This window comes from Phascolarctos cinereus, unplaced genomic scaffold, assembly GCF_003287225.1.
Source record: "Phascolarctos cinereus isolate Bilbo 61053 unplaced genomic scaffold, phaCin_HiC Scaffold_8;HRSCAF=390, whole genome shotgun sequence".
In the NCBI taxonomy this organism is placed as follows: Eukaryota; Metazoa; Chordata; class Mammalia; order Diprotodontia; family Phascolarctidae; genus Phascolarctos; species Phascolarctos cinereus.
The window spans coordinates 55837577-55852421 of NW_027556291.1; the positions used below are offsets into that span (position 1 = coordinate 55837577).

The 14845-nt window shown below is 41.8% G+C and overlaps 1 protein-coding gene across 2 annotated transcripts in view; it reads left to right on the forward strand.

Moving 5' to 3' along the window:
• The window catches only part of LOC110200036 (mitogen-activated protein kinase kinase kinase kinase 4-like), a 233465-nt gene that overhangs the window by 195274 nt on the left and 23346 nt on the right, over nucleotides 1-14845 (forward strand). For both annotated transcript variants that reach the window (XM_078148062.1, XM_078148063.1), the window contains 3 exons: nucleotides 4-147; nucleotides 6057-6191; nucleotides 13057-13157. In XM_078148062.1, the coding sequence (XP_078004188.1) occupies nucleotides 4-147; nucleotides 6057-6191; nucleotides 13057-13157 (380 nt within the window). The remainder of the gene's footprint in view (nucleotides 1-3; nucleotides 148-6056; nucleotides 6192-13056; nucleotides 13158-14845) is intronic.

The following is a 14845-nucleotide window of genomic DNA, read 5'->3' on the forward strand; positions in this document are numbered from 1 at the left end:
CAGGTGTCAATCTGCTGGTAGGAACAGAGAGTGGGCTGTGGCTGCTGGACCGAAGTGGCCAAGGAAGAGTTTACTCTCTGATAAGTAGACGCAGATTTCAGCAAATCGATGTCCTGGAAGGGCTCAATGTGCTGATCACCATTTCAGGTTTGTTCATGATCCAGAAGGGATTCTGTTTTTGCCTTCCTCTGTAATCCCAGCACTTCCCTCAGTGCCTCACTCCTAGTAAGCACTTCATAAATGTTTATTGATTGATTGATTGATAAACCAGGGAAGCTATTACACCCATAAATTAGGTTGTGAATTGTATTAAAAACCTTCTCTTAGGCAGTGAAACAAACGTAAAACAACATTTGTAGAAAAACACTTTTAAAGCTTAGCTTTTTTTGTGACTAAGCTTAGCTTTTAATCAGCTTCCATGTTTATCTGAGTGTCTGAATTCCTATTTAAATTGTCTTTCCAGTCTTGCTCTAAGTTTTTTATTTTGATTCAGAACTAGAGATTGTGGAGCTAGAAGGGCCTTCAGAGGCCATCTAGACCAAGCTCCTTGTTTTATAAGGGAGAACTGCTGCCCAAAGAGATCTTTCCTAAAGATCAGAGTATCAGAGGTAGTATTAGAACTCTGGTCTGTTAACTCCAGAACCAGTACTCTTCCCACTGTACCAAGGAGAGTGCTTGTCCTCTTTTTCTCTTCCATGTTTCTCCCCCCCCACTCCAACCCTCTACACCAAGACAAGGTAGACAGTGCCCAAGAAACCAAACAGATACCCATCTCACTGTGTCCTTTCCTTGTTCTGGTATTACATAGCTATTCTTCTTGAAATCTGCCCTTTTCCATGGCAGTAGATGACCTAGCTTCTCAGGGCCCAAAGCTTCTGCTGTCACAAACCCTCCAGTGCCTAGGGCAGCTGGCACAGGAACAAGGATCTAAGAACTGCCCAAAGTGCCAGAGGGTTGGACTATGGGGAAAGACCATGATGTAACAGACTGCACTCTGGATTTGGAGTCAGGAAGATCTGAGTTCAGATCCTGCCTCGGATACTAGCTGTGTGACCCTAGGCTTTCATCTCCCTGGACCTCAATTTCCTCATCTGTGAAATGAGTATTGTGATCATTGACTCTAAGGACCCTTCCAACTGTAGATCTATGATCCCATAATCCCTGAGAAATGGGGTATGGGGTAAGGAGCATGGACATCAAGCTGTCATGAGCAAGGGAATATAAGCTTCTGAGAAGTAAGATCTGGGAGCTTTGTCTTTGAATGTGTGTGGTCACAGTGATGATAATTAGTTGGTATATGGTACCCTGGTAGACTGTTAACATTGACTCTAGAGATCTGACCAAAAGAGAAGGAAAAATATACAAAATAGGCTTGATTCTATAAAAATTATTCTAATTATAGTCATTCGTGGAAAGTGCTTCCAGGTTTAATTGCCATGCAGTCCAATAATGATTAAATGCACCGTTAAATACGTGTCAGATTAACTTGGTTGTAATTTTTATTTGATCTGAACAGATGCTCATTCTTCGTAGTTTGTTGTTCATATACAAAGGTTGTAAACTCACAATACAAAACTAAAAAAAACAATAGAGAGACCATTGCCTTTTATTCTATACTACTTCTAACATATTGGAAAACATCTGGATGTTTTGGAGATTTTACTCTGTATGGTTGCATTTTTTACTTTTTGTCCACATGTCTGCAGATGTGTAGACACAGGCCAACTGTGTGACCTTAGACATGTTCAGAAGACAAAAGTGAGGGCAGATAGCAAGAGGATGAATGCAAATGTGGACTATGCCTTTAAGAGTAGTGGCAGCAATACTAAACTCAAAATCATCTGTGACTAGTGAAGAAAGCTAAGGGCAGAGGAAGGGGTTAGGATCATTTAGCTATATTGGGGAAAGTAGGAAGATGAAAGGTAGGATAAGACAGGTGCTTCAAATAGATGGGACAATGCTAGTTGATGGTATAAAGAAAGCAAAGCTGCTCAACTCTTATTCAGTTTCTGTTTTCTCTGCCAAGAAAAAATGACCTTTGCCCTGGAATTGATGGAGATGATACCCAAGTTAAGTAAGGAGATAGTAACCAAGCCTTTAGCTGTCTTGGATGAATTCAAGTCATCTGACCCAAATGAACTACATTCTTGGGTACTGAAAGAACTGGCAGATGTGATGGCCAAGCCACTGTCAGGGATATATGAAAGACCATTAAAAAAAAAATAAGCTTGTGCAGAGCAGGAGGTGTCTGACAAGATTGGAGAGGGGCAAATGTCCCTATTTTCAAAAAAGGGAAGGGAATGGAGTCTTTAAACTACAGGCCAATGAGTTTGACTTCAGTTCCTGGCAAAATTCTAGGAAGTTATTAAAAAGATGGCTGGTGGATATCTATAAACCAGTGATCACAAGGAGTGTGACTTTAGCAAGAACAGTGCATACCAGATTAAACTCATTTCCTTTTTTGATGGAGTTATTGGGGGCAGCTAGATGGCACAGTGAATAGAGCACCGGCCCTGGATTCAGGAGGACCTGAGTTCAAATCCAGTCTGAGACACATAACACTTACTAGCTCTGTGACCCTGGGCAAGTCACTTAACCCCATTACCTAGCCAAAAAAAAAGAAAGATGGAGTTATTAGTCTGGTATATAAGGGGAATGTTGTGGATACAGTTCACCTGGAATTTATCAAAGGATTTAATAAATCCCTTCATGCTATTAGTGTGGTAAAGATGGAACATATGGGATGGATAGCTGACCCCAAGGAGTAGTGTGATGTCCATTTCAAAGGTCTTTAGTGAAATGCCTCAGGAATTTGTGCTTGGCCCTGTGCTGTTCTTTATTATTAGCAACGGCTTGGCATGCTTATCAAATTTGCAGGTAACACAAAGCTGGGAGGAGTCACTAACATGTCTGAAAGACAGAATATGAAAACATGCAAGAATATTGGTTCAAAATGTTGAAAATGTTGAAAATGTTGAAAATGAAATATAATAAGGATCAATATAAAGTCTTATCTTGGCTTAACAAAATCAGCTTCATAAGTAGAAAATAGTAGAGGTGTGGCTAAAGAGCCACATCTGTGAAAGGGCTGGGCATTTTAGTGACCTCTGTGGTCAATATAAGTCAGTGGTGTGATGGAAGCCAAGAAAGCTAGTGTAATCTCGATCTCCATTGAGAGAGGGATAGTGTCCAGAATGAGGGAGGTGCTGGTTGTACTGTACTTTGCAGACCACATCTGGAATCTTGTTTTCGGTTGAGGTGCTATGTTTTAGGAAGGACACTGAGAAGCTGGTGAGCCTCCAGAGGAGGATAGTCAGAATAGGGAAGGGCCTCAAGGTCATGTCATATGAAGAATGGTTGAAGGAACTGAGCACACTGAGCCTAGAAAGAGAGTACCGAGGGGTGCCATGCTAGCTGTGTTCAAATACTCGAAGGCCTGTCGTATGGAAGAGGGATTAGCTTTGTTTTCCTTGGCCCCAGAGGGCAGAACCCAGAGCAATGGGGGGAAGTTGCAAAGGGGCCCAGTGAGGCTGGATGTCAGGAAGAACTTCCTCACCATAAGAGCAGTCCAAGAGTGGAATCGAAAGCCATGCTGTGGTTCAAAAGCCCACAGTTTAGTTTGGCCACATTAGAAGAGGCTGAGGGTGGGTGTAGCCATCAGAAACCTGACACTCCATCCAGACTCCTCTGGAAATATGTTCCAGATTGATCCCAGAAGTGAGACCTTCAAGGTTGGCTACAGAAATATTCCTAACATCTGCCTTAAAAGGGAGGGGAAAGGGGAGAGACATCAAAGCAAAAACAAACTGGAGGTCACCATATTACCACAGTTTCCATGTAGAGCCCAAGGAATCGCCTCAAGACCTCCAGTGAGGAAGAAGCCACTACCTCCCAAGATCGCCCACCTCCCTTTTGGACAGCTTAGCCTCCAGGCATAAGGACAGCATGTTTTTAAAGTTCTTGCCTACATCAATTGCAAGAATCTGAAAATAGAAGAAGGGCAAGGCAGGAGGGGGGTGTTTAATAGATAAAAAATGGACCTCTATTAAAGTCTTCTTTGTTGCTTCACTATGGCTTGGAAGTGACCCTGAGATCTTAAAGGTTGGGTCAGCTGAACTTGACCTGGAAAAATTTGAAGTTAAGGTCCAGGGGTAGACTGTATGTCTCAAGGACCAGGCTAATAATAATAGTAGCTAACATTTATCTGGTGCTTTAAGGTTTGCAAAATGAAACAACCGTAGGAGGTAGGTACTATTATTATCTCTATCTTATAGATGAGGAAACTGAGGCTTAGAGGTTGTTATTCACCCTGGGTCACACACTTAGTAAATATCTGAGGTGAGACCCAAACACAGGTTTTCCTGACTCTGAGTTCAGCTATTCTACCGCTATATGCTGCTCCCTTAGTCTAGCCAAGTTCAGAGAGCCATATTCTCAGGTTAGCCACAGGATAATGCATGTTTTGGTCAGAGCCACTTTCCAAGAGCAACTCTGAGAAGAGTTGCAATCTGTATCATTCTAGAGATGACCCACACAGAGGAAGTCAGAGACTCCTGAAGTCCTGAAGTTCTCTCCTTTGAATTCCATGGGTCTTAAATACTCATTTGATTCCAGATCATTGAATCAATCAATTAGCACCTAAGTACCTGCTCTGTGCTAAGCCCTGTGTCCCAAGACTCTGGAGAAGAGAGTGAGATTGGTGGCTTTACCCAGCTCTGCCTCACTTAAATCCAGTTCGCACTCAGGTCAAGATATCACCCTCTCAAAGTCATTGGTCCTCTTCAAGAATGAAGGATGGACAATAACAACTAGGTGCTGGGGATATTTTGCTGAATGGGCAAAATATTAACCTTCACCCCTTTCTTTATCTAATACAGGAGATGGTTCCTTCCTTCCCTCATTAAATGAACATTTATTAACCAATTATCATGTTCAAGGAATAATAGAGACTACAGCTGTGGTTTCATTGGTATAGGGAACTTCCAGGTGAGGAAACTAACTTTACTAATGCAGGTTGGCACCTTCTCTATAATTTATAATCATAGAGAGTTATGTAGAGCATTGAAAGATTAAGTGACTTGCCTTAGGCCAGACCTCTAATTTCAACAGTGTTGGAAACTCTAAAGTGGAAACACCTTCCATTCCTCTGTACTTTATGGTACTTTATTGAGGATTATTTGGGGGCACTGAGAGGTTAAGTGATTGTAATAACTTTTTAACTACTCTACCTGCCTCTACTTTCTCTCACCTCTCCAATCCATCGTGCATACCTCCTCCAGAGAAATAGGGCCAGGGACTGGGCCTAGGATTTCATTAGTAGAGGTCATTATCTCTACCAATATAGGGGGACACTTGCTTTGAAACCTCAAGTGTTGGAGAGTAGCCTGAAGCACAAAGTAATGAAATGACTTTCCTAGGGTATATGTCAGAAGCCGGTCTTGAACCTAGGTCTTTCCCACTTTTAGGCTGGCTCTCTGTCACAGCAGGCTGCTCTGTGTGCAAGGCAGGGGGAAAAAAGGGAACAATCTCTTCCCTCTAGGAGTTTACATTCTATTGGATAAGATATGGTTGGTCCTTACCTTCATGGGCCTTAGAGTCTAACGGGGAGATAAGACACAGAGAAATCCCATTATTATGTTGTTCTATAATAAATGCATTAGAGAGATTGGGAACAAAGAACCAGGATCCATTTCAGAGTGAAGGCTTAGGGAAGACTTCTTAAAGAAAGTAGAATTTGATTTGTTTTAAAGAGTATCTGGGGGCAGCTAGGTGGCGTAGTGGATAGAGCACTGGCCCTGGAGTTCAAATCTGGCCTCAGACATGTAACACTTACTAGCTGTGTGACTCTGGCAAGTCATTCAACCCCAATTGCCTTAACCTTCCCCCCCCAAAAAAAAGTATCTGGGAATTCTAAAATTGAAAGGGGAGGAGTAAGAAGAGTATCCCAAGCCTAGGGCCTGGAGTCAGTAGAAAACAGTTGTACTAAATACAGTGAATGGAGGAAAAAGGAGATGAAGACACACTGTTTCACTTTTGTGTATTTCCGTGTTCATCAGGAAAGAAGAATAAGTTGCGAGTGTACTATTTGTCCTGGCTGAGAAACAAGATTTTGCGTAATGACCCTGAGATGGGAAAGAAGCAAGGTTGGATCTCTGTGGGAGACTTGGAAGGCTGTGTGCACTACAAAGTCGGTAAGGTTCACCTCACTTGGACTCTCTTCTTGACTTCCACTTCCTTTGGTATTACTATTCATCAGGGAAATGGTCAGTGAGGAAAGGAAGAAATACAGCTTGAAATATGAGGGTAGGTGAGACTCCAAATCCTTCAGGGATTTTATGTCATGCCCCTAACTCCATCAATTCCATTCTGGTCAACTCACATGATAAGTAACTCCAGTTCACTTTGGGTTCCCCCTCCTCCTGCCCTTCCTACCTCCCTTCAAATCCTTTAGTAGTTTAGCTAATCCAATCTGGCGGGCCTTCTCTTAGAGCCAAAGCCCTAGCCAGCCAAAACTCTTGGAAATACTCTCAGGGAGACCGAGTTCTACCACTTACTGTGTGACCTGGAGGAAGTCATGTAACCTCTTGAGCCTCAGTTGGAAAGTGGAAATAATATTGCTAGTCTTCCCTCCTAGAGTTGTTGGAAAGCTCCACTGAGGTTCCTTTGCATACGAAGGCAGAAGCTACATAAATGTTAGCTCACTATTCTCTGCTTCTTTGTATCAGCAAAAAAGAAAAAGTTTGTATGTGAATCGTGCTTCTAGGTTTACCAAGTGTTTCTCAATAGTCTTGGCCTCTAGTCTCTGTCCCTATTTCTTGAACATGATAATTGGTTAATAAATGTTCATTTAACAAGGGAAGAAAGGAACCATCTCCTGTATTAGATAAAGAAAGGGGAGGTTAATATTTTGCCTATTTAGCAAAATATCGCCAGCCCATTTTACAGATGAGGGAACATAGATACTTACTCAGGGTCACACAGCTTGTAAGTATCTGAGTTAGGGATTCAACTCAACTCAAATGTTTCTTAAGCATCTGCTACATTCAACATAGTGTGCAAGACACAAGGGACAAACACAAAAATTGAGATAGCCCTGTGCTCAAGGAGCTTACATGTTATTGGGGAGAGACAATATGTATACAAATAAGGAAATTTAAGGTAATTTAATTCAAGGTAATTTAAGTGAGGAAGGAGAGAGTCTCTATAACTTGAGGGAATCAAGGAAGGCTTCACAAGGGTGGTGGTACTTGCCCTGGGCTTTGAAGGAAGAAAACATGCATATACCTTGTAGATTAGGAAGGGCTTCTTGAAGAAAGTGACATTTGTTTTAAATATTCTGAGAGATGGAAGTGAGCAGAAAGTACATTTCAGGCATGGGGAACAGCCTAATAGAACACTAGAGGCTCGAGATGGAACATTAGGTGGGATAAATGGCTGATAGTCTAGTTTGGCTAGAAGGGCAACTATCAATTCGAACCCAGTATGCTGGCTGCAAGTCTATCACTGTTTCCACGATGCTTGATGCCCAGTCCAGAGCAGCACCTAGTAGGTTAGAGCTGAAATGGGGGTTTAGAACATGGAATTTCAAAGCTGGGAAGAACCCAAGAGCAGAGGTTCTTTACTTTCTTCTGTTGTCAACCCTTTTGGCAGACAAGTGAGGGCTTCAGACCCCTTCCTAGAATCATGTTTTCAAATGCATAGAATAAAATACATAAGGTTACAGAGGAAGCCAATTCTATTAAAATGAAGATGTCATTTTTCCCATCTAAGTTTGTAGACTCCCTGAAAGCATTCAGTCTGGGGGTCCCAGGTGAAGAGCTCCTTCCTTAGAGCTGTGGTATCAAAATCAAATAGAAATAGGGGCCACTAAATTGTACGTGAGGATCCCTGTGGGCCACATATTGATTTAGTTTTAAAATGTAATAGCATCTATGCTTTATTGTATTTTTATTTATTTTGTTAAATATTTTCCAATCACATTTGAATCTGCTTCCAGTGACACTCAGAGTTGTAGTTGGAACATGTTTTGACACCTCTCCCTTAAAGCATAGAAAGAATATAGAATGACAGAGCAGGGAGTACCTTTCCCAATTTGATCCAGTTGTTTTGATTTACATTTCTCTTACTATTAGTGAATTGAAGCATTTTTCAAATGGTTGTTGATAGCTTGCATTTCTTGTTTTGAAAACTGCCTATTGACCATTGATCCATGGGGGAATGGCTCTTGTTCTTATATCTTTATATTAATTTTACAAATCAGGGGCAGCTAGGTGGTGCAGTGGATAGAGCACAGGCCCTGGATTCAGGAAGACCTGAGTTCAAATCTGGCCTCAGATACTTGACACTTACTAGCTATGTGACCTTGGGCAAGTCACTTCACCCTATTGCCTCACCAAAAAAAAATATATATATATTTTTACAAATCAGCAATATTTCCCAGAATTCTTTCCACTGTACTATTTTGCCTCCAGGCTTAAAACCTTGGAGTCATCTTTGATGCTTCCCTTTCCTTCACCCCCCCATATCTAACCAGTCACCAACTCTTTTCATTTCTTCCTTGTAAATGTCTCTTGGAGTTTCACCCTTTTTCTCTGTACCCACTGCTTCTATCCTACTCCATAAATTCAGACCCAGTTTACAGCAACTTCTGGTTTCCCTGCCTGGGGGTGGGGATGGGAGGCAGGGTACTCAGTCTCTACTGTACAAAAATGCCATGCACCTATGGAGGTTAAGAGGCAAGCAATGTAGAAAGGGGCCACTGATGTACCTAAATGGATAGTTATTTTCTCAGGTTCTCTTGGTGGTTCAAAATGGCTAGCTGGCTATGTCTCAATAGCTCTCCCTCTATCCAGTGAGCAGAACAGATGCAGGCTGGCCCAAGCTGTCCATTTGAGGCAGTATCAGTGCTAAGGGCACTGATCCCATCTCCACTGACCCATCTATCTGCATTTACATTGAGCTGTGTCCACACAGACAGTCTGCAGGGGAGAAATGAAGCAATGAACCAGATAATTTAGGCAAACATCAACTCTCTTCTCCTTATGAGTGTAACTGCTACCCAAACAGGCCTTTCAAGGATTATGAAACCAGAGGGTAAAGACACCAACCCAGAAATTACAGTAGCAGAGCTGCCTCCTGTATATTTATAGGTTCTGTAATTTCAATTCAATTTTAAAATGTTTATTGAGTACCTTTTATGTACAAGGCCCTGTTCTAGGCATTGGGAATACAAAGACAGAGGTGAAATAGCTTCTACTCTTGAGGAGCTTACATGGGGTGGGGGGCAGGGAGAATCCATACTATGCACAAGTAATTAAATACAAAGTATTTACACAGTCATACAGAGCTACTTTACATTTATGGGTACAGAGCCATCTGTGAATTCGATCAGTGAGGGAGGGTGTTTGATCCTTGGAGCAGGAAGGCAGCAGTTGTTGCCAGTAACCTGATGAGGGCACCACTGGCCCCCTTCAGAGCCTAGGCTTTAAGGCATGTGTTTCTAAACTGGCCCTCATACCACAAAGCTGAGTTGTCAAGAAAGCCAGATGAGACCTCTGGATAGCAGGGCCAAAACAGCACAGCCGTGGGCAGCCCGATCACCTGGGTGGCTTTCCTGGGTAGCCACTGTTTGTGTTCCCTGTAATTACGTGTATCCCTGAAATTAGCCTTGTCCTTTGCTGAGAGTTACTAGAGATCTCAAGGTATAGTATACAAGAAGGGCTGGCATATCAATGATGGCATATCACAAAGTCAATAGCTACATCTTTGACAACTCCATCAGAGCTCTCTCCTACGCTCCTGGAGGTAAGTTGTAATGACACCAACCATCCTGCACATCTGAGCAAGAGGATGAGAAGAGTGGCTCACATTTATATAGGTTTCTATAAGGTTTATAAAGTACTTTCCTCATAACCCTGTGAGGTAGGTCATATAGGCATTATTACCCCACATTACAGGTGAGGAAACTGAAGCCCAGAGAAGTAAATGGGACTTGGCCAGGATCAAAAAACAAATAAATGTAACAGCCAGGGTCCCCAGGCCTCCTGACTCCAGGTCCAGTATTCTCTCCATAATACCTTATATGCGGATGGATGACCACCAACAAATTCATCCCTAGAGGGGGTCGGGGAGAGAGAGAAGACAGGGAGGCAGACACTCCTAGGTGCAACTTGTTTTTGATTAAGGCAAAAGCAAAGACCTAAACCTCCCAGGGCCACAGTAAACGCACTTCTTTCCTTGTGGCTCCCCACAGATATAAATACCACCCAAGTTGCCCCTGAATTGCTGGGGAACTGTAGAAGATTGATTTTACAATTAATAATGGGCAAGGAGAAGCCCTTTCTGAGATGTCTGAGGGGCCAGAAATAGCTGATGTCCACAGATTCCTCAGGCCCCCAAACTAGGCCATCTTCCATAGCTTGGCAGAAGCTCAGTCGTTCCTTAGCCACTTTTCCCTTTGCTAGGAATGTTTTTTCTTCTTCCTCACTTATTTTAAAGAAATTCTTGTGCTTTTTTCATTAAAATCTCTCAACTCTCTTTTCTCCCTCCAAAAAGAAAAAAAAAAAACAATCCCGATTACAAATAGGGCAGGGAAAAATTCTTTGACCGCACCAAAAAAGATGGAGTATTTGAAGTGGAGAGGCTGAGCTGATATTTGGATGAGCCCCTGTATTCCAACTTTGTCCTCTTTCACTGTAAAGAGAGGCTTTCCCAGAACATTTTTATTAAAGAATGGTTCACCTGAGTGGATGACATGCACAATCAACATATTTCAGCTGAGGCCTAGGCTTGACAACTTTCTTGCGCAGACAGAACACGCACATGGCTTCCTTACTTGTCAGTCGCAGTCTTGTCTGGTTTGACTTGCTTTCAGTATGGCTACTAATTTGGGCTGACAGTTCTGGTTGGCATTGTGCTCAAAGTCCTGACATCCACAGTACTGAGCTTGTCCTCAGAGCCCTGTCTCTTCCTACTTGTTCATGTGGCTGCTTTTTTACAGCTGGGTTTCCCAGATGATACCAGAGAGATTCCGATCGATCGGAACAAAGGCATCTAAGAGCTTGTGGTGACAGATATGCTTTGATATGAGTCCAGCTCTCATTGTTCTCCCCTCAGCATTTCCCAATTGATATGGAACTCCCTTCTTTGGATTGGGGAACTACACAAGGCAGGCCTGCATGACAGGAGAAACAGGCTACCCTCAATCTTGGTTCTCCTCCAACCTGTTCCAGAGCCGAGCTCTCCAGTGCCTGATGCATTGCAAACCAAGTGCTAAAACTCCGCTGTCAAATTGACGTCAAGTGATTTCTTGGCAAGCAGGCTGGCACGAGGACATGTTTGAACTTCAAAAAGATTGCGCTGTTGCTATTCATTTCAGAGACAGGACTGAAATACTTCAACAGAAATCCCTATCAGTCAATAATAGGATCAGATTCCATACTCTTAAATGAAAGCTTGATCATTTTCCTCTGTCTGCTTCTCTTTCTCCTTCCATCCCTACCCTCACCCCTACCCCAAGCATCTTGCAACTGGCTGCACCACCAGGTGACTGGCAGGCCAGTTGTCTGGCTTCCATAGGCCTCATCTGAGAAAACTGCCTGCACAGTCTTGGACAGTCTCCCTTTCCCTACTCATGTATTTCCCGTTTATCCTAATCCGGCTTTCAGATCTCGATTATTAAGAGGTTGATGATACACTCTGTGGATTATTCAGGCTTCTTTCTCCTTCCTAATGCCTAGAACTTTTTGTAAGGTACCACATGGATTTTACTCACATGTCAGGGTGTTTTAATGGATAAAGTTCTGGACTTTGGAGTTAGGAAGACCTGAGTTCAAATCCCACCTTAGACACTTATTAGCTGTGTGACCCTGGTCAAGTCGCTTGTTGGCCCAAATGGGTCTGAGTTTCATCACCTGTACAATGAGGGAGTTAAGCTAAATCTCCTCTAAGGTCCACTCCAGCCCCAAGCCTATGATCCCCTACCTCTATGACCAGCCCTTCTCAATCTACTTTGCTAAATCATCATCCTGCTTCTTTGTTTGGGTTTACTGTACCCTGGACTTTCTTCTCTTTTCATGCTATATGATGATTGAAAGCTATGCTGACTCAGTGAGCCATTGTTCCCAGCCTTGCTTGTTAGTGTTGGGGGAGGCAACTGGAATCTGCAGCTTTTGGCATTACCTACTTTTTGTCACTTACCCCTACTGGGAAATTGTCTCCTATTTCGCTACCTAGGAGAAGAACTAAGATTCAAGGGCCCAACCTCTTTTTTTGACATTGACCTATCTGAATTGTCTTTATCTCATTATGGAAGTTACCAATAAAAGCTGGCCCTGCCTTGAAGCCATCAGTCTGCCAACCCAGCAGTACTACCCTGACATACTTATAATGAACTTTTAATTCTCTTTGTCCTGAGTTTTGCTTTGTTAATCAGGGTAAAAGGCCAAACAATTTTCCTTTCAACACTATGGTGTTGGTGATCTTGATCTCATTAGCTAACCATGGGTTCAATTATCATCTCTATATAGGTGTCTCCAAAATGTATTTATCCATTTTACCTCCATGCCTTTGAAGAGGGTTTGCCCCATGCCTAGAATATACTTGTTCCTCCTCTCTGCCTCTTAGAATTCCTAGTTTCCTTCAAGATCCACCTCAGATGTTACCTTCTAAGTAAAGTTTTTCCTAATCTGCCTGTTTCTTAGTATCCTATCCTCAAAAGGTCTCATATTTATTTACTTATCCCTTTACATTTTCATCTCCCAGTAGAATATAAACTCCCTGAGGATAAGGACTTTTTGTTGTCATACTAACACACGTGCTGAGCATAGTGTCTTACACAATAGGCTCTTATTTCCTTTTTTGTTTAATTGGATTGAGAACCAGAAATAGACAACATTTCCATGCAAGGCTTGAAGGAAATGCTGCTGATTTGCATGCCATAGATCCTTTGCTAGCATCCTTTCCTGCAGACTGGACTCTACCCAAGCAGCTTCACTCACAAACAGCTGGTCCTTGATTTTTAACTCTTTGTCATTATAATCTTTTTGTCTGTTGTAGTTAAATATGAGAGGATCAAATTTCTCGTTGTTGCTTTGAGGAATTCAGTTGAGGTCTATGCGTGGGCACCGAAACCGTACCACAAGTTTATGGCCTTTAAGGTGAGTGAACCATGATCTTGTCCTTCATCCCTTTTAGGATGTGTAATCAACAGTTCCACTTGGACAGCAAGAACAACAAGATGTAAGATTCTTCCAGTTTGAATAAATGTGACCATTGTAGAACAACTCCATCCATCTATTCCGGAATAGTCAGTGGGACATTTATAATACTCCATAGGTTAGCACCATGGTATTTAAAGGGATAGAACTGGACTTGTAATTTCATTAGTATAGGGAACTCTCACATGAAGAAACTCCATTTATTAATTGAAGTTGGCAATTTCTCTGCAACTTTATAGTCTTAGAGAGTTGCACAGAGCACATTGAGAGGTTAAATAACTTCGACATACATAATCAGTATATGTCAGAGGCAGGGCTTGAACCCAGATGTTTCTTGCTTCAAGATTAGCTTTCTATCCACTTGTTTTAAGTGAGAATGGGAAAGCACAGATTTGAGGCTAGAAAGTAAAAAGAGATGCCAAAGGTAAAAATCGAAAATCGATGATGATTCAGTCAACATGGAGGCAAACAACAGTTTCCTTTTTATGGGAGAGTTCATCCCATTCACATTCACAGTTATGAGTATTAACTGTGTATTTCCCTCTATCCTATTTTCCCGTTTATACTTTTCTCTCTCCTTTCACTCTGACCCTCGTCACCAATGTTTTGCTTCTTACCACCGTCTCCCTCAATCTGCCCAACTTCTGTCAGCTCCCCCTCCCTTCCCTTTTCTTTCCTCTTTCCTCTCCTACTTCCCTATAGGGTAAGATAAATTTCTATACCCAACTGTGTGTGTATGTTATTCACTCTTTGAGCCAAATCCAATAAGAGTAAGGTTCAAACAATGCTCACCCCCTCCTATCTTTCCCACTACTGTAATAGGTCTTTTGCGCCTCTTCATGTGATGTAATTTACCCTATTCTTCTTCCCCTTTTACTCTTCTCCCAGTACACTTCTTTTTTTAACCCCCTTAATTTTTTTATATCATCACATCAAAGTCAACTTATACCCACACTCTCTGATTATGTATACTTCTTCTAACTGCCCTAATAGAGATCCTGTGTAGGGATGTAAACAGTTTAATCTTTTTGAATAACATGGTTTTTTCTTTCCTGTTTACCTTTTTATGCTTCTCTTAAGTCTTGTATTTGAAGATTGAATTTTTTGTTCAGGAATGATTGAATAGTCTCCTATTTAATTGGGTGTCCATCTTCTCCCCTAAAATATTATGCTCATTTTCACTGGGTAGTTGATTCTCGGTTGTAATCCAAGCTCCTTTGCCTTCCAGAATATCATATTCCAAGGCCTCCAGTACTATAATGTAGAAGCTAGTAAGTCCTGTGTAATCCTGACTGTGGCTTCTTGATATTTTAATTGCTTCTTTCTGCCTGCTTGCAATATTTTCTCCTTGACCTGATAATTCTGGAATTTGGCTACAATATTCCTTAGAGTTTTCATTTTGTAATCTCTTTCAGGAGGTGATTGGTGGATTCTTTCAATGACTATTTTACCCTCTGGTTCTAGGATACCAAGGCAGTTTTTCTTGATAATTTCTTGAAAGATGCTGTCCAGGTTCATATTTTGATCATGGCTTTCAGGTAGTCCAATAATTCTTAAATTATCTCTCCTAGATCTATTTTCCAGGTCAGTTGTTTTTCCAATGAGATATTTTACATTTTCTTCAATTT